At 41.5% G+C, this 25,636-nt stretch overlaps 1 protein-coding gene across 1 annotated transcript in view; it reads left to right on the forward strand.

Annotated features, from left to right (window-relative positions):
- The window catches only part of znf326 (zinc finger protein 326), a 49,502-nt gene that overhangs the window by 10,570 nt on the left and 13,296 nt on the right, over window positions 1-25,636 (forward strand). Inside the window, exons 3-8 of the mRNA XM_043698758.1 lie at window positions 3,483-3,567; window positions 6,027-6,474; window positions 11,940-12,108; window positions 14,214-14,263; window positions 14,534-14,633; window positions 14,715-14,829. Coding sequence (XP_043554693.1) covers window positions 3,483-3,567; window positions 6,027-6,474; window positions 11,940-12,108; window positions 14,214-14,263; window positions 14,534-14,633; window positions 14,715-14,829 — 967 coding nt within the window. The remainder of the gene's footprint in view (window positions 1-3,482; window positions 3,568-6,026; window positions 6,475-11,939; window positions 12,109-14,213; window positions 14,264-14,533; window positions 14,634-14,714; window positions 14,830-25,636) is intronic.

Consider the following 25,636-nt stretch of genomic DNA (forward strand, 5'->3'; position numbering starts at 1 on the left):
AAAGAGACCTATGGGGCAGCTTTTTCACGCAGAGGGTGGTACATGTATGGAATGAGCTGCCAGAGGATGTGGTGGAGACTGGGACAATTGCAACATTTAAGAGGCAATTGGATGGGTATATGAATAGGAAGGGTTTGGAGGGATATGGGTCTGGTGCTGACAGGTGGGATTAGATTGGGTTGGGATATCTGGTCGGCATGGACAGGTTGGACCGAAGGGTCTGTTTCCATGCTTTACATCTCTATGACTCTTAAGTTGTTGGAGGGAATCCTAAGGGACAGGATTTACATGTATTTGGAAAGGCAAGGACTGATTAGGGATAGTCAGCATGGCTTTGTAGGTGGGAATTCATGTCTCTCAAACTTGATTGAGTTTTTTGAAGAAGTAACAAAAAGGATTGGCGAGGGCAGAGCAGTGGACGTAATCTATATGGACTTCAGCAAGGTGTTTGACAAGGTTCCTCATGGGAGACTGGTTAGCAAGAAATACAGGGAAAACTAACCATTTGGATGCAAAACTGGCTCGAAAGAAGACAGAGGGTGGTGGTGGAGGGTTGCCTATCAGACTGGAGGCCTGTGACCAGTAGAGTGCCACGAGGATCAGTGTAGGGTCCACTGCTTTTCTTCATTTATATGAATGATTTGGAGATAAACATAGGAGGTATAATTGTTTAGTTTGCAGATGACACAAACATTGGAGATATAATGGACTGCGAAGAAGATTACCTCAGAGTACAATGGGATCTTGATCAGATAGGCCAGTGGACTGAGGAGTGGCTGATGGAGTTTAATTTAGATAAATGCGAGGAGCTGGATTTTGGAAAAGCAAATCAGAACAGGACTTTACACTTAATGCTAAGGTCCTGGGGAGTGTTGCTGAACAAAGAGACCTTGGAGTGCAGGTTCATAGATCCTTGAAAGTAGAGTCACAGGTAGATAGGATAGTGAAGGAGGTGTTTGGTATGTTTTCCGGTATTGGTCAGAGCATTGAGGATAAGAGTTGGGAGGTCATGTTGCGGCTGTACAGGTTAGGCCACTTTTGGAATATTGCGTGCATTTCTGGTCTCCCTTCTATAGGAATGATGTTGTGAAACTTGGAAGGGTTCAGAAAAGATTTACAAGGATGTTGCTAGGGTTGGAGAGTTTGAGCTACAGGAAGAGACTGATTAGATTGGGGCTGTTGTCCCTGGAATGTCGGAGGTTGAGGGGTGACCTTATAGAGGTTTATAAAATCATGAGGGGCATGGACAGGATAAACTGTCAAGGTAATTTCCCTGGGGTTGTGGAGTCCAGAACTAGAGGGCATTGTTTTGGGTGCGGAGGGAAAGATATAAAAGGGACATCAGAGGCAACTTTTTTCACACAGAGGGTGGTGCGTGTATGGAATGAGCTCCCGGAGGAAGTGGTGGAGGCTGGTCCAATTACAACATTTAAAAGACATTTGGATGGTTATGTGAATAGGAAGGGTTTAGAGGTATCTGGGCCACGTGCTGGCAAATGGGACTAGATTAGGTTAGGATATCTTGTTGGCTTAGGTAAAAACAATGACTGCAGATGCTGGAAACCAGATTCTGGATCAGTGGTGCTGGAAGAGCACAGCAATTCAGGCAGCATCGAGGAGCTTCAGCAAAATAGACGTTTCGGGCAAAAGCCCTTCATCAGGAATAGATGAGTTGGACTGGCTGGTCTGTTTCCGTGCTGTACATCACTATGGATCTGTGAGTAATAGCTTAAGCGGCAACTTGTGTTTAAGTTAGTTGAGTACAATCATTTGCGACTGCTTGAGCTGGTGAATTTTTAATAAATTCAAAAGGTCTTGTTCTTATTGCTTCAGGGTTTTGAAAGTTTTGAAAAATATTCATGATTTGGAGATGTCGGTGTTGGACTGGGGTGTACAAAGTTAAAAATCACACAACACCAGGTTATAGTCCAACAGGTTTAATTGGAAGCTCACTAGCTTACACCTGATGAAGGAGCGTCGCTCCGAAAGCTAGTGTGCTTCCAGTTAAACCTGTTGGACTATAACCTGGTGTTATGTGATTTTTAACTTTGAAAAATATTCACCATGGAGGATATTGATATGAAGGCATAAATTTCAATTGCAATAAGCTTGACTCAAGAAATGCATTCATTAAGTGAAGACATGAATGACTCGAGAATGGACAGTTGGGGCAGCAAAGATGGCCTCAGATTGAATAGAAAATCATGAGCTGTGATCCATGAAATTAGGATCACCTTCGTTTGAGACGACAGAGCAATTGGATAAAATTGCAGATTTTGAAAAGTTTGAAATAAAATTGAAAAAATTGTGCTGGGGATTCTCAGCAAGTCAGACAGATGCTTTAGAAGGGTTAATTTCTTTTTTTTCATCTAGTTTGCAGAGAAGTCTGCTATTGCAGAACATATTTTTCAAAATATTAGCGACTTGAATGCAATGCTGGTTTTAATTCCTGCTCATAATGATGTTCATATTTTGAAAACTGTTGGTTCTGTTATGTAAATCAAGGGCAAATCTTCAGGGCAATTTGTAATAGGAAACCTCCACAACCCATGAAATAGTTTTGAAATATTTTAAATATGATCTTGTTTAGTCAGTTGCCTGTGTATTACCTGTACCTTTTTATATTTAATAAGATATATATTTTTGGTGTTTGTGTAAGAGTTCTAACATTGCTTTCCCAACCAAGACGTTGGAATTTTGATTAGTTCATTGAAAAGCATCATTGCTGTGTTAGCTAATAAAAATACGGTCATTTAGAATTACATTTTGTGATGTCAAGAAGGTCTCCAGAATTTGTTTTTAATATTGGTGCCACACGTATGAACTTTGTTTCACTTGAGCAGTTAAACTTTAAATATCTAAAATACTGCTACTTGCTGCATAATTAATTCACATGCTTTTTCAAAATAGGGAATTTCTATATGCAATATGATCTTACCAAGGGCTGGAATAGGAATACAGCAAAAAGCTGCCACTAACGTGAGGGGAGTGCAAGATGAATTTCCTGAGTGTGAAAATCAGGTGGCAGTATTGGTCAGATATCTCAAACTTTTCAGGTGTCATTATAGTTCCTTTTCTCATTTGCCTCTTCTTTGCAAGTGAGTGTAAAGATTGTACGTTCGCAAACCTCCCACATTGACAGCAGAGTTTCAACCAATTCAATGAAGAACAAGTTTTGAATCTGGGGTCATGGCTTGCTTTGCACTTATCCTCAGTCTGAGCAGGATGGGATTTAATTTGAATGAACTGAATTAGTACAAAGACAATGAAGATGAGAACTGTTCACAGCTTTAATCTAGCTCTGTCAGGTCTTAAATGCATTTAGTATAGTTTTTGTCTCCTTTTAAAACATGATAGCCAATTCAACCCTTTATTTTTGAATGCCTCAAATGATGGTCTGATAAATACTTCTAGTCAGTTGTTCTGTGGAAATATTTAATGCGCTCTCAACTGAAAATATTAACTTTTTGTTTTAATTAAAGGTATGGGGATGAGTGGTGACTATGAACGTAGTTCTTATGGGACCTCCAGATCTTTCCTGGAATCTTACCCAAGTAGGACTGAGAGGTAGGTGAAGCAATCTTAATCATTTATTACTGCCTGTCTTTCGAGTCATGCTGAACATTTTAAATTCAAAGATAAAAATGTATTGAAGTAATTACAAATTTCAATTCAATGCTGCAGCTCAGCTAAGCTTGTGTTGACCAACCAGGTTGTCTTCAAAAATTCATAAAGGCAGCATTATTTCATTTCCAGGACAGATTATGATGGATTGCTTTATTTCATAGCAATTTATTAGGATCAATAGAAGCTGCTAATTAGACCTTTGACATCTTAGTCTAAAAGAAGTGGGCATGATTTCATTACTTAACTGACTTATTGGACTTTAGAGTGATTGCTTTCTTTCGATTAAATCCCATCAGAAGCAGGTCATTGATCACCAAAGCTAGCACTACCAAAATTCATCTTAAAATGAAAGAGTTTTGTGTTTGTAGAGTGATATTCAACAATGTGGGTAGGTAGTGCTGAGAGGCAGCTTAACAATTATGATAAATTTCAAGGTATCTAAACTGTGCAGACTGCAAACGAGATAAAATGTTTGCAGTTAATTAAGAGAAATGATATAACATTTACAGACATAATGGGTTATTGTCATAAAATGCTTATTCTCCATGGATAACATTAATACGGTAGCAGTTCTGAGCATATTAGATGTTAAGTGGATTCTTTTAAAGATGGTAAATCTTGTTTGCTGTGGTTTTATTTTTTTAAAAGAAGTGTCACTAATATGTTTATCAGATTGTTGAAAAAGCTTTTATTACTTACCATTCATGTTTCTCACCTAATGAGCACAAAATCTACCAAAAAAGCTTTAATAGGAAAATTAAAAGGACCACGTGAAAGTGTTTTTCTCATTGAATTTGTGATGCTTAATGGAAATTTAAAAACCTTAAATACAGTGGCGTTGGGGAGATGTTAAAAGCACAATGAAATGACTATTTTTGAACACCAAACAATGCACTTATTTCCTGCTGGCTATTTACATGTTCAGCCGGCTTTTTTTTGGTACAAAGCCGCAGCACGTAATTAATCTGAGAAAAACAGCAGTGATTAAAATCCATCTCTCTCCCGCCCCCGCTCCCACCAAGTCTCTCAACTCCTGTTTTGAACTACAGCTCCATTATCCATTTTTAATGGTAGGTGTAAGCTATACAGAGTGGTGGTCGTTTGAGAAGGTCACCTTATTATGAGCTTTTGGGGGTGGGCAATTAAGTTTGAACTTTCAAGAAGTCCTCATCCTGTGAATGAATGGCCCAATTAGAAAATTTGAAAATTGAGATGTAAACCCATACTCTTTAAGGTTGTCTCCTGGCACTGTAGGGTGACTGGAGAGAGTTTGATACACCATATCTGTCCCCATGTTTCATAGTCAGTTCAAACAAACTTAAACGAACTGGCTACTGTAGCCTGTAGTATTTGTAGTTTATGTAGGATCTATGTGATCATTCTGTAAGCTTATATATGAAGGCATTTTTTGTTATTAATGCTGTATCTCTCAGTTCAAAACAACACTTCATAGACTTATAATTCAAATTGGTATGAAACCAGTGGCAAAGCAGGCTTCTCGGTACATGAGTATGCCTCTGATTATTCAAAATATATTGTATCTGCAATAAAGTTGTAAAGATTACGACCTCAATCTGACCTGTAATATCTGGCATTGTATTTCTGAAAGATATGACAATATACCCACCGCAATAAGCGTCTTGATGATTTCAGAGACTACAAAGACTATACCAATGATAATCCTGCTCAAAAACAGGATTATCCAGTTTGAAAAAGCAGTTGGAAAACTCCATACTAAATAGCTGTCAATATTAAAACTAATTGGATTAATATAACTATTGCATAAACTCGTGCTCTGGACTTGTTCAAAGTTGTGACTTGAAAGAAATAATTTTATTAATGACTTAATGTAAAGAATTCAAACAGAATTCTAAAGATTAGTTGCTTATGATTCTTGCTGGCTCTGAATATGCTTTCATATTCTAGGTAGGTTTATCATTTAAGTGAAATACTTAATTTATTTCTGTAAATAAGTTTTCATGCTCTCAAAAAACAGGAAAAGTAGCAACCTCTGTTAAATGGTTTACATTTAATACTGACTACAGTAAATGTATATTGACTGATGGTTTTAATGCAAAAATAACTTAATGGAGGAAAAATGTTACATAAGAGTTGTTGGAAATCTTAGATCTGATCAGCATGTCTTTTCAATTGTGAGTAAGTCTCCTTAAAATCATTGTCAAGTACAATCTTTTGTTGAGTTTGAAAACTTATTTTCATAGCACATTTAACTATGTTAATACTGTATATACTTTATACAAACGTCAGCAAAAATATATACCTACGAAAAAGGGAATGAGTATTTGAACCCTTTTTAGCAGGTAAACAGTGTTTTGTTCTGGTTTTTATTGTATGTCACTGGTAACTTTACCGGTTTCCTTACTGTGCAATTTTTCCAGGTTTGGACCTTATGAGTCGCATGACTCCAGGTCTGCTCTGGATGGCCGTGATCTGTATAGATCTGGCTACGATTTACATGAACCAGGACGAAGTCGCTTTGGGGATAGCTATCCTGATCGATCCGAGAGCTCCTACAGGAATTTCGGTGATCAATACCTTGACCCTTATGAAGGTAGAAGCCAGAGCCGGTTATATGATAATGGCAGGTCTAACTGGGATGACACCTACACACATTCAAGTTCAATGCCTAGGGTGTGGGCTGATTCGGAAACAGGAACAGGAAGAGGAAGTTACTCTTCCTACAGCAGCTTTTCTTCACTCCTTACGAAGCCTTCAACTGTAGGCTCTCGGGGGAGGGGAATGCTTTCTTATTCTGGCAACGAGTATGGAGGCGGATCCCTTTCGATTCTGGGAGGACAAGGAGGAGGCAGAGGTCGAGGCAGAGAAGTAAGTACAGAATCTTTGAGATTCTATTCCCTTGCCACCTTTTTATGAAGGATACAAAATTAACTTTTTCTGGTCACTAGCATTATTTTGCTAGTGAGAGAAAATATGTTTTTCTCATGAGCTAAACAGTTGATTGGTAGTATAGTTAATAAATTGTTTTTAAAATGAATGGAAACATGTTGACTGTAGGTGTTATGATTTGGGTCCTACTTTAAAACAGCAAGATAATTTGAGTTAAAATTCTTGCAATAAAAATCTTTTTCCTTTCTGAAGCCCATCAAATTTTTGATTGAAGTTTGGCACATAACTTTCACTTTAGGGATTTTCAAAGTTTGAAAAGCAAACGTTGAATTCTGTTGAACTTTCCTCCCAAACTTAACTGTCAAAGTTTAAGACTATTGCTGCACCAGCTTTCATGTTTAGGCAGTCTGAATGATATTCTGCCAATTCGCCAGCATTTTTGTGAGAGGGATGAAGGGTATGGTTGCAGGTAAACCTTGTGGTTGATTATGACTCTTGCGTCCATTCATCATGATCAGGTAGCTTTGCAATTGTGCTGGATTCAGCACAATTCTTAATTGCTAAATGTTGGAGTTCATCAAAAATGTCCAGTTTCATTTTAGTTCAACACCAAGTCTGATTTGCATGGGATTATCTTGAATCAGATTAGGCCATCTGGTGTGTCCATGTCCAGCTTCTTTTTTTTTCTTTGAAGATTTACCCTCTGATCTGCATCCTGAAGCAGAATTGCTGCAGTTGTGCTGCAACCCCCTACTTAACTAAATTCTTCAGGAAAAGTTAACCTTGTGCTCATTGTGTGCCTGAAAAACGCACTGTAATTTATAATAATCAATTTAACTGACTATCCCATTTGTATCTTTGGAAAATTATCAGTTTGATAGATGTGGGAAATAATTCTCTGATCAGAGAGGATAAGGCCAATAATCATAATGACAGTGACAATGAAGAGCTAATTACTTCTTTTAAACTAATCTGAACATTTCCAGTTTGATTTTTTTTTCAGTGACTTGGATTCCTTTACATTTTATATTCACTTGTATCTGAAAGCAAATTGGATTTTGCAGCAATTTCCCACATGACACAACCAATTGGATGACAACATGAAAACTGCACAGAACGGTTAACTGCTTGCTATATTTAGATTCCCCTGAGCTTTGTATGCAATGTGTATACCTTGAATATCTATTGACATGTGCACTGAGAAATCAACATGAACATTTTGAGTTTGTGCATGGTTATTAATGATCAGTTGTATTTGTTCTTACTGGATGTATGGATCCCACATGAATGAGTTTGCTCTAAATATAAAATGTACATGCTTGTGATCTTTTGGAAATGTTTGACATAGTATAAGCATTATTCATGCTGTACACGTTCAATATTACTGGATACCTTAAGTTATGCTTTGTAGCGACTGTTTAGTGTATTAATCACCAGCATCATAGATGCATTTCAGTCCAAACTCTGATTTAATGAGCTGTTTGGATTCAACAAAATTCTCCCAACTGCAAATATCCCACAACTTTAGTAATTATGTCAATGAAGTACAACGCACATCAAGAAAGTAGCAAATTCATTATTAATAGAAATGGACATTTTCCAATAATCTTAGTTATGATGTGTTTTGGTGAAACATTAGCCAAATGGTAAAGGTTGAACAATGCTGTATTTTCATGTTTAAAAGAGCAGCCTATGTTTAGCTTCAAAACTTCAACTCAGTACCAATCATTACACCGGGAAGTTTTGTAAATATTTAATGTCATCCAGTTGTTTTTCCCCTGTGCTATATTTTTAAAAAGGTTGAATTTCTACATCAGACTGGGACAGAAGGGAATAGAATTAAAGAAATTATTTCAATATAGCTTTCTTAAATTCTGCAACCAATTTAATTCCCCACATTTGAAGAATAATTACTCGGATGAGTTAATTCTTTTGAGTATTTCCCCATTCGTTTTGAAACTTTAGGCTTCATTGCCCTTCTTGACAATGTCTCATGCTGATGGAAATTAAAGTTAACGCAACCTTGCTTGGTAGACAAAAGTGAGGACTGCACATGCTGGAGATTAGAGTTGAGAGTGTGGTGCTGGAAAAGCACGCAGGTCAAGCAATATCTGAGGAGCAGGAGAATCGACATTTCGGGCAAATGCCCTTCATCAGAAATCATTCCTGAGGAAGGGCGTTTGCCCAAAATGCCGACTCTCCTGCTCCTCGGATGCCGCCTGACCTGCTGTGCTCTTCCTTCACCACACTCAACCATGATTGGTAGCCAACTCTACCGACTCTACGTGCTTATTTGTTTAATAGGCAGCTGTTCATGCTGCTTTCCCATGAGCAGAAAATGCCATTCTTAATGCAAACACTGCATTTTTCTCCCTAAACCTAGCCTTGCACATTTGATATGTGCTTCTGCAAAACTATTATTTTGTACTTGAGTGCAGTACACACAACTGCTGTTGCCATTATATCCAAGATCCCTTGAGAAGCAGAAGCGCCACGGGTGGCGTTCTCATTTTCCAACAAAGCTGCATCACTTAACTTCTAATTACACTGGAAAGTAATATAATTACACTTTTACAATATTAGGTAATGTTCTATTTTCTGATAAAACAACACTGCTTGGAAAAATTTGCTTGTAATCAACACAGGTGCCATCATATTTCTCACCAACAAATTTGAATATAGTCGTAGATTCAAGTTTGTTCTTTTTCTTTCAGAGAACATAAGACCATAAAAGCAATATTGATATATTACTGATGTATTTTAGTTACAAAACATGGTATAAGCATTCAGTGATAGTTAAAATTTCTCCTGCAGAGATTATGCACTTTGGAATGGGAGCATTTAGGATTTTTTTTGGTCCTTATTCCTTGAGAGCAAAATTGACCTGTAAAATAGCAAAAATGTAATTGATCAAAATCTGCTGGAACTCAGCTTTGTGTTTGAAAAGATTAGAATGCAAGCATAATGGAATGTCCCTCTGAATAATGACACGCATGCATAACTGTTTGATATTCAGTGTGACCATTCATTTATAAACAAGAAAATACTTACTTTAAACAAAGTTAGCTTTGTTGTTTCTTTTCTTAACTCTGGCTATGTACCTGATGAGGCTTAGGGAATGTAATTTTCTTTATGCCTGCATTCAAATGTTGCAAAGGTACCCTGTCAACAGCTGAAGTTTGATCTGGAAAAACGGAAAATGATGATGGGGTATCTCCCTTCTTTCTGTGTGTCTCCTTCAACCACCACCACCACACACTGGCATTCTCTGGCATTTTGTATTTCTCAGAGAGTTACTCTAATTATAGTTATTTGAATAGTTGAACTTTTTGTAATATTTCTTACTGGTTTTTGTGGCATCATACATTTTTCATGAGATCCAGGTCATGTCCTGGGGGTAAAAATAAATGTCTTCATTTGTGAAGTCTAGTTTTTTCAAATGCTTTAGTCCACTATGCTGAGATGCTTTTGCATTCTAATATTCCTTTTCAAAAACAAAGATGATTTTGAGTGTATTTAGATGTTTCTGGTTCTTCTGGACTAGTTCTATATCTCTCTGACTTCCAAACGTAATGTTATCAGTTGCTTCCTTCCTTGAATAAAATTATTGTTAGGTTGATGATGTCCTGTAGCACTTCTGTTTCACAGAAAGCCTGAGGTAGAATCCTAAACTATGGTTTTGAATGAAAGATATGCTTAATGGCAATATCATAAAATAAAATCCCATCTAATGATCATGTCCTGATTAAGTTTTGGCTGGCATTTTAAAAACAACCTTTCCAGATAGATTCAAATCTGAATAAGTATGTTTGAATATATAGTTTAATTATATAATTAGGCACAGGATATTGTAAGTTTAAAATGGTGGGAGGCTATGGCGATGAGCAGCACATACAGACTAATGGTGGTAATATTTTAAATATGAGTAGGAACTAGAAATGTAGGGTGTAGGTTTGCTCGCTGAGCTGTAGGTTTGATATCCAGACGTTTCATTACCTGGCTAGGTAACATCATCAGTGGTGACCTCTGTTGTCTCCTGCTTTCTATTTATATGTTTGTCCTGGATGGGGTTCCTGGGGTTTGTGGTGATGTCATTTCCTGTTTGTTTTCTGAGGGGTTGATAGATGGTATCTAGATCTATGTGTTTGTTTATGGCATTGTGGTTGGAGTGCCAGGCCTCTAGGAATTCTCTGGTATGTCTTTGTTTAGCCTGTCCCAGGATAGATGTGTTGTCCCAGTCGAATTGGTGTTTTTTTTTCCATCTGTGTGTAGGGCTACGAGGGAGAGAGGGTAGTGTCTTTGTGGCTAGCTGGTGTTTGTGTATCCTGGTGGCTAACTTTCTTCCTGTTTGTCCTACGTAGTGTTTGTGGCAGTCCTTGCATGGAATTTTGTAGATGACGTTTGTCTATAGATTGTACTGGGTCTTTTAAATTTGTTAGTTTTTGTTTGAGAGTGTTGGTGGGTTTGTGTGCTATTAGGATTCCGAGGGGTCTTAGGTGTGTGTTGGGATGGTTGCTGGTATAGTTAAGTATTTGGTCAGTGTTTGTCGGTTTTCTGTATACGCACTGACTACTAAGACCCCTCGGAATCCTAGGGGTCTTAGTCTCTACAGTAACCCACCAACACTCTCAAACAAAAACTAACAAACTTAAAAGGCCCTGTATGACCCATGGACAAAACCAACGTTGTCTACAAAATTCCATGCAAGGACTGCCACAAACACTACATAGGACAAACAGGAAGAAAGTTAGCCACCAGGATACATGAACGCCAGCTAGCCACAAAAAGACATGACTCCCTCTCCCTCGTAGCCCTACACACGGAGGAAAAAAAACCCACCATTTTGACTGGGACAACACATTTATCCTGGGACAGGCTACGCAAAGACATGCCAGAGAATTCCTAGAGGCCTGGCACTCCAACCACAATGCCATAAACATACGCATAGATCTAGATACCACCTATCAACCCCTCAGAAAACAAACAGGAAATGATATTACCACAAACCGCAGGAACCCCATCCAGGACAAACATAGAAAACAGGAGACAACAGCTTCACTTCACTTGGAGGTCACCACTGATGATGTTACCTAGCCAGGTAATGAAACGTCTGGATATCCAAACGTACAGCTCAGCGAGCAAACCTACACCCTAAACCTCAACCTGAGCTAGAAACCTTCATAAACTTTGCAGGAACTAGAAATCTCTACAGTAAATTTGAAAACTGTTACAGGGCAAGGAATTTTTAAGAATTTTAATGATATTCCAAAGAAAATTAAAATCAGTAACATTTATCTCCACAGAATCTTGGTCTGAGGCAAAGTTTGCATGACTTGCAACAGACTCCATGAATGTCTACAATGACTAGGCTCATTTGTTAGAAATTTTAGGAATATTAGTGGCCAAATTTGTAACATTTGCTTGGTTTTTAAAATACATTACAGCTATCAGACTTAGATATGTACTCAAGAACTGGGAGTGGTGTGTCATACAACAGAGGTGGGTTTTCATCAAATGTTGGAAGAGGCATGAAAAGGAAGGGGGCACAGGCCAACAAAACTACAATAAAGAAACAGAAAGTAGCAGCTGCTGACAAAACTCTAAAAGCATCCGGTAAGTACTGCATTGCCTTATGCAGAACAATCGCTTGCTTCAATGTTACCAACTCGAAATGAATTGGCATAGTAGGCTCATTATTGGGTAGATTCATAGTAAATTTATGCATGCTAGTTAATTGAAACAGTTTGATCTTTACCAAGAGTATCTACAGTCAGAATTACTTATAACGTTTAAATGACAGGGGTCATAGATTCAAACGAAGTGACAGCAATGTTAGAGGGGACATGAGAAAAAGCAGTTTTTCACGCAGAGGGTAATGATTGTTTGGAATTTGCTGCCTGGGTCTGCATGTTAATTGTTGCAAGCTGCACGGCAGTGGGCCATGTGCAGGAGGATAGAAAGGGTAAATGGGTTATTTTGGATTGTCAAGGGAAAGCTGGACTGAAGAGACCCCTTCTGTGCTATGGCTCTAAGGTCTTTCCTGCTTGACAGGAGTTGGGTGCCACAGAGGGTCTGTTCGTGGGGCCTCACCCATTTACAGTTTATAACTTAGATTAGGGTAATGGGGACATGGTAGCTAAATCAGGTGGTAGGAAGGTAGGTAAGGGGCATATGTTGTTTTGAAGTTGAAAAATGTGGTGCTGGAAAAACACAGCAGGCCAGGCAGCATCCGAGGAGCAGGAGAATCGACGTTCCGGGCATAAGGCCTTCTTCAGGAAGCCCTTTTTCAGGCTTATGCCCGAAACGTCGATTCTCCTGCTCCTCGGATGCTGCCTGGCCTGCTGTGTTTTTCCAGCACCATATTTTTCAACTCTGGTCTCCAGGATCTGCAGTCCTCACTTTCTTCATATGTTGTGAAGAAGACATGAAGTTGCAGACCAATATGAGTAGTTGAGTTGGTGGGCAATAATCTGGCAGCTGGCGTGTAATATGAAAAGTTGAAATTGGTCAGGAAGAATAAGAACCAACAGGGAATTACTACAGAAATCCAAGGTAGAGAGATCTTGATGTTTGGTGTCGCAATGTTAATACATCAATGCAGCAAATGATTAAAAGGCCAATGGATTGCTGTCCTACATTACGAGAGGAGTTGAGCTCCGAGGTAAGGATGTTGTGCTTCAGTTATACAGGGCATTGGTGATGCCTTGTCTCTACTACTGAGCATGGTTTTAATCTCCTTGCTCAAAGGAAAATGTAACTGTGTTGGAAGGTTTTGGAAGGTTTACTGGATGAATATCTGGAATGAGGGAGTTGCCTTGCAGGGAAAGGTTAGACAGTCTGGCTTTTTTTTCCCACAGAAGTATACACAATCTTGAACAGTTTTAAGGTAAATGGACAAGTAATGTTTCTTATGGACTAATCCAAAGCAAGTGTAAAAATTGAAGGGGGGGATCAACTATTTAGGACAGATGGGAAGGTTTTTTTTCTCCCTCTATGAATTGTACGACTTTGTAATTCTCTGTCTTATGGTGGAAGCTGGGTTAGTGAACATTTTTAAAGAAGCAATAAATAGCTTTTTGTTAGACAAGGGAGCTTATGGTGTCAGAAGTAAATAAGAATGCGGAATTCGAAACAGAAACATGTTAGCTGTGATCTTATTGAACAGTGGAGCAGGCTTGAGGGCCCAAGGAACCTACCTTTCCTTTTAATTTGTGTATGTATGTACCTTTTATTATATCATTGATTAATCCAGTCTTGTCCACCTCCAGGACTACTATAAACTCTGTGTGGCGGATATAACTGCACGGCAGTTGCTATGCCACTACAGTGGTACATTTCAAACAAAAAAAACACTCTATTATTATTTAAGATACTAATTTCCCTATTCTAAAATTTGAAACATGCATTACTTTTACAGTATGTGCAGTCTATTTTGCAGAGGGCCATAACTGAAGCTGGAAGTGTCATGATCTTTTTAAAAAAACTAACTGAACTATAATCAAAGTTATTATAGAAACATCAATATTTGGAAAATAACGGTGCATTTTAAAATAATTTGAAATTCAAGTACTATTGTATATTGTGCTGCTTGATATTTTTTAAATATTAAATTTGAATTCTGGCTGGTTATTTTTCTAGTAAGAAATTTATATCATAGTTTATTGTTAATGTGGAAGATTATGTAATAATAGAAAATTATCTGTTCGAATGTATTTCAGTGGCCAAGTCTCCAGCTAACAATACTGCAACCAAGATCTCAAAGACTCCGGTAATACCCTCATTGAATCCGGACATTTACTTCTTGTTAGATTGGATATTCATATCTTGTGATGTGTCTATTATCTGCACAAGTCAGACAGGCTTAAAAGCTGGCAGTTGTCTGAGATAGAAGTTTGAATATTACCTACTTTTATAGTGTTTTACTGTAGTTTACATAACATACGTTACTGGGCAGGATTTGTGGAGAATTTACCTAGCTTGGCTTTCTAGACTTCGTTGGTGCTGTCTCTAACGTTTTAATTTTGTCCCTTTTGAACAGACTGCAACAAATGTGGTTCAGGATCGAACAACAAAGGATGAAGATTTTACAAAAGATGCATATGAGCCAGATGCATATGAATGCTTTGACAAAAATGAAGGTAGGTAAATTCATTATTCATAAAGTATGTACTTAGGTAACTTTCAGTAGTACCTTGTTTAAAAAGAATATTATCATCAAGGTAAAAAGAAAACTGATAATGAAGATGAGGAAGAGAAAAAGAAACTTGAAGCAAGAAGAGAGAAACAACGGCGTAGACGTGAGAAGAACACTGAAAAATATGGAGAAGATTACCGGTAAGTTTGAATATAGGATTCCGGGTAATCCAAGATGGAGGACAGGAAAAACTTATGGCTGTAACAGCTGCTCCTTTATTGAGGTATTTTAGATGTTGGAGGTGATTTCCTTGGAATTCCAGGAGCAGCAATTACTGTTTATATGCTGTTGCATTGTTTTGGAACTTTGGGAAAAATAAATCAAAACAACCGCAGTTTTATAAGGGAGAAGAACAAACAAAGGAAGCACATGGGCAGGTCAGTGCAGGGGAGAGAGAGAAAGAAACTGACACAGCAGTGAACCTGCATGGTTACTGCCTTTGCTGTTTGAATTCATGTATCGCTGGACATCGGAGTGCTTCTGGGAAAATTAACAAATAGTGAAATTCACAACTGATCTTGGAGGAGTTCACGGCACAGAAGCAGATAAGTTAATTGTTTTTACGTGTGACCTACAGAAAGTCTGTGGTCGTGTGTAGAGTGGGTTCTTTCTTGATTATTTTTTTTGAGGTATGTCTCTTGATTAAACTTAAAATATAAGTCAGAATTATTCATTTAACCTGGGGCAGTGTTTTGTAGAGGAATAAGATGGTGATATTTTCTGTATCTGTAGATTGTGAAGGAGCAAAAATGGCCTTTAGTAGAGTGATATGCGCTTCTTGTCTGATGTGGGAGTTTAAAGAGAGTTTAAGGGTTACTGCGGATTATATCTGCAATAAATGCTGTTGGTTGCGAATCTTATCAGATCGAATGGATCGATTGGAGAGACAGTTAGAAGCACTATGGAATTTGCAACAGCAACAATATGTGATGGGTGGCAGTTATAGGAAGGGCATGGGGGGTGGGTTAACTCCAGGAAAGGTAAGAGAGGTAGGCAGCTAATGCAGCAGCCTTCTGTGGCTATACCCATTTCAAACAAGTATGCTGTTTTGGAAAATATAGGGGGTGATGGATTCTCAGGGGAACGTAGCACGAACAGCCAAGACTGGCTGTAATGCAACAAGGGGTACATCGGGTTCAAAGAGATCAATTGTGTTTGGGGACTCTCCAGTCAGGAGTACAGACGGATGTTTCAGTGGCCAGCAAAGAAATTGCAGAATGGTGTGTTGCTTCTCTGGTGCCAGGATCAAGGATGACTCAGAGAGGGTACAAAATGTTCTCAAGAGGGAGAGGGGCCAGCAAAAGGTCATTGTCCACATTGGAACCAATGACATTGGAAGGAAAAAGGTTGAGATTCTGAAAGGAGATTACAGAGAGTTAGGCAGGAATTTAAAAAGGAGGTCCTCAAGAGTAGTAATATCTGGATTACTCCCGGTGCTACGAGTTAGTAAGGGCAGGAATAGGAGGATAGAGCAGATGAATGCATGGCTGATGAGCTGGTGTACGGCAGAAGGATTCACATTTTTGGACCATTGTAATCTCTTTTGGGGTAGACATGACCTGTACAAGAAGGACGGTTTGCACCTAAATTGGAAGGGGACTAATATACTGGAAGGGAGATTTGCTCAAGCTGCTCGTGAGGATTTAAACTAGTAAGGTGGGGAGTGGGACCCAGGAAGACAGTGAGGAAAGATATCAATCGGAGACTGGTACAGTTGAGAACAGAAGTGAGTCAAACAGGGCAGGCAGGGACATGGTAGGACTAATAAGTTAAACTGCATTTATTTCGATGCAAGGGGCCTAACAGGGAAGGCAGATGAACTCGGCATGGTTAGGAACATGGGTCTGGGATATCATAGCAATTACAGAAACATGGCTCAGGGATGGGCAGGACTGGCAGCTTAATGTTCCAGGATACAAATGTTACAGGAAGGGTAGAAAGGGAGGTGAGAGAGGAGGGGGAGTGGCATTTTTAATAAGGGATAGTATTGCAGGTGTGCTGAGGGAGGATATTCCTGGAAATACAACCATGGAAGTTATTTGGGTAGAACTGAGAAATAAGAAAGGGATGATCACCTTATTGGGACTGTATTATAGACCCCCTACTAGTCAGAGGGAAATTGAGAAACAAACGTGTTGGGAGATCTCCGCTATCTGTAACAATAATAGGGTGGTTATGGTAGGGGATTTTAACTTTCCAAACATCGACTGGGACTGCCATAGTTTTAAAGGTTTAGATGGAGAGGAATTTGTTAAGTGTGTACAAGACAATTTTCTGATTCAGTATGTGGATGTACCTACTAGAGAAGGTGCAAAACTTGACCTACTCTTGGTAAATAAGGCAGGGCAGGTGACTGAGGTGTCAGTGTGGGAGCACTTTGGGGCCAGCGACCATAATTCTATTTGTTTTAAAATAGTGATGGAAAAGGATAGACCAGATCTAAAAGTTGAAGTTCTAACTTGGAGAAAGGCCAATTTTGACGATATTAGGCAAGAACTTTCGAAAGCTGATTGTGGGCAGATGTTGTTGACAGCTGGAAAATGGGAAGTCTTCAGAAATGAGATAACGAGAATCCAGAGAAAGTATATTCCTGTCAGGGTGAAAGGAAAGGCTGGTAGCTATAGGAAATGCTGAATGACTAAAGAAATTGAGCGTTTGGTTAAGAAAAAGAAGGAAGCATATGTAAGGTATAGACAGGATAGATCGAGTGAATCCTTAGAAGAGTGTAAAGGCAGTAGGAGTATACTTAAGAGGGAAATCAGGAGGGAAAAAAAGGGACATGAAATAGCTTTAGCAAATAGAATTAAGGAGAATCCAAAGAGCTTTTACAAATACATTAAGGACAAAAGGGTAACTAGGGAGACAATAGGGTGCCTCAAAGATCAGCAAGGCAGCCTTTGTGTGGAGCCACAAAAAATAGGGGAGATACTAAACGAGTATTTTGCACCAGTATTTACTGTGGAAAAGAATATGGAAGATATAGAAAGTAGCGAAATACATGGTGACATCTTGCAAAATGCCCATATGACAGAAGAGGAAGTGCTGGATGTCTTGGAACGCATAAAGGTGGACCTGATCAGGTGTACCTGAGAACTCTGTGGGAAGCTAGGGAAGTGATTGCTGGCCCTCTTGCTGAGATATTTGTATCATTGATAGTCACAGGTGAGGTGCCAGAAGACTGGAGGTTGGCTAACATGGTGCCACTGTTTAAGAAGGGTAGTAAGGACAAGCCAGGGAACTATAGACCAGTGAGCCTGACGTAGGTAGTGAGCAAGTTGTTGGAGGGAATCCTGAGGGACAGGATGTACATGTATTTGGAAAGGCAAGGACTGAATAGGGATAAAAATGTGTTGCTGGAAAAGCGCAGCAGGTCAGGCAGCATCCAGGGAATTCTCCTGTTCCCTGGATGCTGCCTGACCTGCTGCGCTTTTCCAGCAACACATTTTCAGCTCTGATCTCCAGCATCTGCAGACCTCACTTTCTCCCCATTGAATAGGGATAGTCAGCATGGCTTTGTGCGTAGGAAATCATGTCTCACAAACTTGATTGAGTTTTTTGAAGAAGTAACAAAGAGGATTGATGAGGACAGAGCAGTAGATGTGATCTATCTGGAATTCAGTAAGGCATTCAACAAGGTTCCCCATGGGAGACTGGTAAGCAAGGTTATATCTCACGGAATACAGGGAGAACTAGCCATTTGGATACAGAAATCAAAAGAGAAAATGCTGGAAAATCTCAGCAGGTCTGGCAGCATCTGTAAGGAGAGAAAAAAGCTGACATTTCGAGTCTAACTGACCCTTTGTCAAAGCTAAAAAAAAGGGAGAAATAGGGAGGTATTATACTAGGCTGAGAGAAGGTGAGTCATGGCTCCAGAAGCAAAAGTAGCAATAAAAAGGTGATAATGACAATGCATAGAGAGATTATAGGGAGATTAGGAGCTGTGAATGACCAAGGCTGAAGCCAATGGTATGTGACAAAATATGTGGGGGTGGGTGAAGCAGAGGCAAAATGGAAAACGGGAGATGGGTAGCAAAGGGGGAAGAGGAGAGGAAAAAGGTGATGAGAGAGTGGGGAGTGAGAGAAAGAGAGACAATCAAGAAATAAGAGGTACAGAACAGTGAAAACATTTTTAAAAAGGATAAATAAAATGAATGAAATAAAATTACGGAGCAGAATGAAAACAGAGGAGTCGAGATGGGATAATCATCTGAAGTTGTTGAATTCAATGTTGAGATCGAAAGCTGTAACGTGCCTAGTTGGAAGATGAGATGCTGTTCCTCCAGTTTGCGTTGAGCTTCACTGGAACATTACAGCAGGCCAAGGACAGACATGTGGGTATGGGGGCAGGATTGTGTGTTGAAGAGGCAAGCCACGGGAAGGTCCAGGATCTGATTGCGCACAGACCGAAGGTGCTCAGCAAAGCAATCACCCAGTCAGTGTTTTGTCTCTCCGATATAGAGGAGACCATATTGGGAGCAACAAATGCAGTAGACCAAATTGAAAGAGGTACAAGTGAAATGCTGCTTAATCTGAAATGAGTGTTTGGGGCCTTTGATGGTGAGCATGGAAGAGGTAAAGGGATTGCATGGGAAGATGCCGTGTGTGATGGGAGAGGTGTTAGATGTGATGGGAAGGTGCCGTGTGTGATTGTGAAGGCTGGCAGAGTGAAAGGTGAGAACAAGAGGGACCCTATCCTTGTTCTGGGAGGGGAGGGAGGGGGTGAGGGTCGTGGCGCGGGAGATAGACCGCACGCTGTCGAGAGGCCTGTCAACAACTGTAGGTGGGAAGCCACGGTTGGAGAAGAAGGAGCACATATTAAGAGCATCACTTTGGAAAGTGGCCTCATCGGAACAAATGCGGCAGAGGCGAAGGAGCTGAGAGAAAGGGATAGAGTCCTTACAGGACGTAGCGTGAGAAGAGCTGTCGTCCAGATAGCTGTGGGAGTCAGTGGGCTTGTAATGGATATTAGTGGATAGACTATTCCCGGAAATGAAGGCAAGTGTCGGAGATGGACCAGGTGAAGGTGATGGAGGGATGCAAACTGGAAGCAAAGTTTATGAATTTTTCCAGGTCAGGACGAGAGCATGAAGCCACACTGAAATAGTCATCGATGTACCGATAAAGCAGTTGTGGGAGGGGACCCGGGTAGGCCTGGAACATGAAAAGGCAGGCATAGCTAGGACCCATGCGGGTACCCATTGCTGCACCTTTGACTTGGAGAAAATGGGATGAGTTGAAGAAGAAGTTGTTGAGAGAGAGAACAAGCTCAGCCAGGCGGAGGAGAGTGGTGGTGGATGGAGATTGTTCGGGCCTCTTTTCGAGAAAGAAGCGAAGAGCTTTCAAGCCGTCCTAGTGTGGGATGGAGAGATGTGTAAAGAGATTGCACATCCACGGTGAATAGAAGGTGGTTAGGGCCTGCAAATTGAAAGCTGTCAATGTTCGCAGGGCATCAGAGGAATCCCGGATGTAGGTGGGGAGGGATGAACCAGAGGAGTAGGGATGGAGTCAAGGTTGGAGGAAATAAGTTCAGTGGGACAGGAGCATGCTGACACAATGGGCCTGCCGGGACAGTCCTCCTTGTGGATTTTGGGGAGTAGGTAGAAACGGGTTGTCCGGGATTGGGAGACTGAGATTGGAAGCTGTGGAGGGGAGGCATCCGGAGGAAATGACATCAGTCATGGTGTTGGAGACAATGGCTTGATGCTCAGTGGTGTGGTCATGCTCCGGGGGAGGTAGGAGGAGGAATCTGAGAGAGTTGGCGCTCAGCCTCTGCGAGGTAGAGTTCAGTACGCCAGATGATAACAGCATCCCCTTTGTCAGCAGGTTTGATGACAAGGTTGGGGTTGGACCTAAGGGAGCGAAGGGCAGAAAGTTCGGATGGAGAGAGATACAGAACTGGCTTAAAGGTAGAAGAAAGAGGGTGGTGGTGGAGGGTTGTTTTTCAGACTGGAGGCCTTTGACCAGTGGAGTGCCACAAGGATCGGTGCTGGGCCCTCTACTTTTTGTCATTTACATAAATGATTTGGATGCGAGCATAAGAGGTATAGCTAGGAAGTTTGCAGATGACACCAAAATTGGAGGTGTAATGGACAGCAAAGAAGGTTACGACAGGATCTTGATCAGATGGGCCAATGGACCAATGGACCGAGAAGTGGCACATGGAGTTTAATTCAGGTAAATGCGAGGAGCTGCATTTTGGGAAAGCAAATCTAAGCAGGACTTATACACTTAATGGTAAGGTCCTAGGGAGTGTTGCTGAACAAAGAGCGCATGTTCATAGCTCCTTGAAAGTGGAGTCGCAGGTAGATAGGATAGTGAAGAAGGCATTTGGTATGGTTTCTTTCATTGGTCAGAGTATTGAGTACAGGAGTTAGGAGGTCATGTTGCGGCTGTACAGGACAATAGTTCAGCCACTGTTGAAATATTGCATGCAGTTGTGGTCTCCTTCCTATCGGAGAGATGTTGTGAAACATGAAAAAGTTCAGAAAAGATTTACAAGGATGTTGCCAGGGTTGGAGGACTTGAGCTATGGGGAGAGGCTGAACAGGCAGGGGCTGTTTTCCCTAGAGCGTCTGAGGTTGAGGGGTGACGTTATAGAGGTTTACAAAATTGTGAGGGGCATGGATAGGATAAATAGACAAAGTCTTTTCCCTGGGGTCGGGGAGTCCAGAACTAGAGGGTATAGGTTTAGGGTGAGAGGGGAAAGATATAAAAGGGATCTAAGGGGCAACGTTTTCACAGAGGATGGTGCGTGTATGGAATGAGCTGCCAGAGGATGTGGTGGAGGCTGGTACAATTGCAACATTTAAAAGGCATTTGGATGGGTATATGAATAGGAAGGGTTTGGAGGGATATGGGCCGGGTGCTGGAAGGTGGGATTAGATTGGGTTGGGATATCTGGTTGGCATGGACGGGTTGGACCGAAGGGTCAGTTTCCATGCTGTACACCTCCATGACTCTAGGGCTCTATAATAGAGCCTGCTTGATATCAAAGCCAAACGTTGGCAACATAATTGTCACAGCAGTGTTACAAGTAAAAATATTAATTCAAAGTCTGCAGAGGGATAAAGACAGGTTAGGTGAATGGATAAAAAGGTTGTTAGATGGAATATAATGCCAGAAAAAATGAGGTTGTCCACTTTGGCAGGAAGGATAGGGAAGCTGAATCATGGTGGATGGTGGAACTTGAATTCAGTAAAGAACAATCTGGAATTTAGGGTCGACTGATTGCCGTGAAACCATTGTCAATTTTTGGAAAAACCAATCTGGTTCACTCGTGTCCTTTAGGGAAGGAAATCTGCCGTCCTTACCTGGTCTGGTCGACATGTGACTCCAGAGCTATCGCATTGAGGTTGACTCTCAACTGCCCTCTGAATGGCCAAGCAAACCACTCAGTTGTATCAATCACTAGAAAGTTAAAACAAAGAAATGAAACTGGATGCACCACCTGAAATCAACCTTGGAGTCGGAAAAGACCAAGGCAAAAATGCAAACAGCCCTGTCAACCATGCAAAGTCCTCATTAACAACATCTGGGGGCTAGTGCCGAAATTAGGAGAGCTGTCTCACAGACTATTCGAGCAACAGCCTGACACAGTCATTCTTATGGAATCATACCTTGCAGATAACGCCTGAGACACTACCATTACCATCCCCGGATATGTCCTGTCCCAGCGGCTGAACAGACCCAGCAGAGGTGGTATACAGTCGGGAGGGAGTTGCCCTGGGAGTGCTTGACATCGACTCCAGACCCCATGAAGTCTCATGACTTCATGTTAAACATGGGCAAGGAATCCTCTTACTGGTTACCACATACCATCCTCCTTCGGCTGATGAATCAGTACACCTCCATGTTGAACAGCACTGAGGGTGCAAAATGTGCTCTGGGTGGGGGACTTCAATGTCCATCACCAAGAGTGGCCTAGCAGCAGCATTCGTGGTTGAGTCCTCAAAGATATAACTGCTGGACTGAGTCTGTGGCTGGTGGTGAAGGAACCAACAAGAGGAAAAAACATACTTGATCTCATCCTTACTAATCTGTTGGCTGCAGAAGCATCTGTTCGCTACAGTATAGGCAAAAGTGACCACTGCACCATCCTTGTGGAGATGAAGTCCCACCTTCACATTGCGAATAACCTCCATTGTGTTGTGTGGCACTATAACCGTGCTAAATGGGACAGTCTTCAAACCAATCTAGCAGCTCAAGACTGGGCATCCATGAGGCACTGTGGGTTATCAACAGCAGTAGAACTGTATTCCAGCACAGTCTGCAACCTCATGGCCTAGTATATCCCCCACTCTACTGTTACCATCAAGACAGTGTATCAACCCTAGTTCAATCCCAGCTTCACAGACGCTGTCTCCAGCCAATCCGATTCACTCCATGTGATATCAAGAAACGGCTGGTGGCACTGCACACTGCAAAGGCAATGGCCCTGATAACATTCCGGCAATAATACTGAAGATGCTTGCTCTGGAACTTCCCGTTCCCCTAGCCATGCTCTTCCAGTACCAGTACGGTTACAACACTGGCATCTACCTGAGAATGTGGAAAATTGCCCAGGTATGTCTGGTACACACAAAGCAGGACAAATCCAACCCAGCCAATCACTGCCCAGTCAGTCTACTCTCCATCATCAGTAAAGTGATGAAAGGGGTCATCTGCAGTGCTATCGAGCAGCGCCTACACGGCAACAGTCTGCTCAGTGACACCCAGTTTGGGTTTCGCCAAGAACACTCAGCTGCAGATGTCATTACAGCTTTGGTTCAAATATGGACAAAAGAGCTGTATTCCAGAGGAGAGCTGAGAGTGACAGCCCTTGACGTCAAGGCCGCATTTAACCAAGTATGGAAACAAGACGCCCTGGCAAACCTGAAATCAATGAGTATCAGGGCAAACACACTGGTTAGAGTCATACCTGGCACAAAGGATAATGGTTGTGGTTATGGGAGTCATCTAGCTCCAGGATGTCTCTGCAGGAGTCCCTCAGGGTAGTGTCCTAGGCCCAGCAATCTTCAGCTGCTTCATCAATGACCTTCCCTCTACCACAGGGTCAGAAGTGGGAATGTTCACTGATGATTGCATGGTGTTCAGCACCATTTGTAACTCCTCAGATACTGAGGTAGTTGTGCTCAAATGCAACAAGATCTGGACAATATCCAGGCTTGGGTCAACAAGTGGCAAGTAACATTCATGCCAGACAATGACCATCACCAATAAAAGACACTGAAACCACTGCCCCGTGACATTCTACAGTATTACCATCACTGAATCCCCCACTGCCTACACGGGTGGCACAGTGGTTAGCACTGCTGCCTCACAGCGCCAGAGACCCGGGTTCAGGCAAGTGTCTGTGTGGAGCTTGCACATTCTCCCCGTGTCTGCGTGGGTTTCCTCCGGGTGCTCCGGTTCCCTCCCACATTCCAAAAATGTGCAGTTAGGTGAATTAGCCATGTTAAATTGCCCGTAGTGTTAGGTGAAGGGGTAATTGTAGGGGAATGGGTCTGGGTGAGTTGCTCTTCAGAGGGTCGTTGTGGACTTGTTATGCCGAAGGGCCTGTTTCCACACTGTAAGTAATCTAATCTAAACTAATCATCCTTGGGGTTACCATTGACCAGAAATTCAACTGGATTCACCAAGTAAACACAGTGGCTGCAAGAGCAGGTCAGAGACGAGGGATACGACAGCGAGTAACTCACCTCCTGACACCCCAAAGTCTCTCCATCTACAAGGCACAAGTCAGGAGTGTGATGGAATACTCCCCACTTGCCTGGATGGTTGCAGCTACAACAACTCAAGAAGCTTGACACCATTCAGGACAAAGCAACCCACTTGATTGGCACCGCATCTATAAACATTCAATCCCTCCACCACTAGCACTCAGTAGCAGCACTGTGTACTGTCTACAAGATGCATTGCAGAACTTCACCAAAGATCCTTAGGCAGTACTGTCTGAAACCACTACCACTTCCATCTAGAAACACAAGGGCAGCAGGTACTTGGGAACACCACCACATGCAAGTTCCCCTCCAAGCCATTCACCATCCTGACTTGGAAACATACTGCTGTTCCTTTAGTCATTGGATCAAAATCCTGGAATTCCCTCCCTAGCGGCATTGTGGCTCAATCAGTAGCAGGTGGACTGCAGTGATACAAGAAGGCAGCTCACCACCACCTCCTTGGGCAAAGAAGGATGGGCTATCAATGCTGGCCAGCCAGCAACGCTCAAGTCACATAAATTTGATCAGGTGTACCCAAGAACTCTGTGGGAAGCTAGAGAAGTGATTGCTGGGCCTCTTGCTGAGATATTTGTATCATCGATAGTCACAGGTGAGGTGCCAGAAGCCTGGAGGTTGGCAAACGTGGTGCCACTGTTTAAGAAGGCGGTAAAGACAAGCCATGGAACTATAGACCAGTGAGCCTGACCTCAGTGGTGGGCAGGTTGTTGGAGGGAATCCTGAGAGACAGGATGTACATGTATTTGGAAAGACAAGGACTGATTCGGGATAGTCAACATGGCTTTGTGCGTGGGAAATCATGTCTCTCAAATTTGATTGAGTTTTTTGAAAAAGTAACAAAGATGATTGATGAGGACAGAGCAGTAGATGTGATCTATATGGAATTCAGTAAGGCGTTCGACAAGGTTCCCCATGGGAGACTGATTAGCAAGGTTAGATCTCACGGAATACAGGGGGGACTAGCCATTTGGATACAGAACTGGCTCGAAGGTAGAAGACAGAGGGTGGTGGTGGAGGGTTGTTTTTCAGACTGGAGCCTGTGACCAGTGGAGTCCCACAAGGATCAGTGCTGGGTCCTCTACTTTTTGTCATTTACATAAATGATTTGGATGTGAGCATAAGAGATACAGTTAATAAATTTGCAGATGACACCAAAATTGGAGGTGTAGTGGACAGCGAAGAGGGTTACCTCAGATTACAACAGGATCTG

Source organism: Chiloscyllium plagiosum, chromosome 11, assembly GCF_004010195.1.
Source record: "Chiloscyllium plagiosum isolate BGI_BamShark_2017 chromosome 11, ASM401019v2, whole genome shotgun sequence".
Taxonomy (NCBI): Eukaryota; Metazoa; Chordata; class Chondrichthyes; order Orectolobiformes; family Hemiscylliidae; genus Chiloscyllium; species Chiloscyllium plagiosum.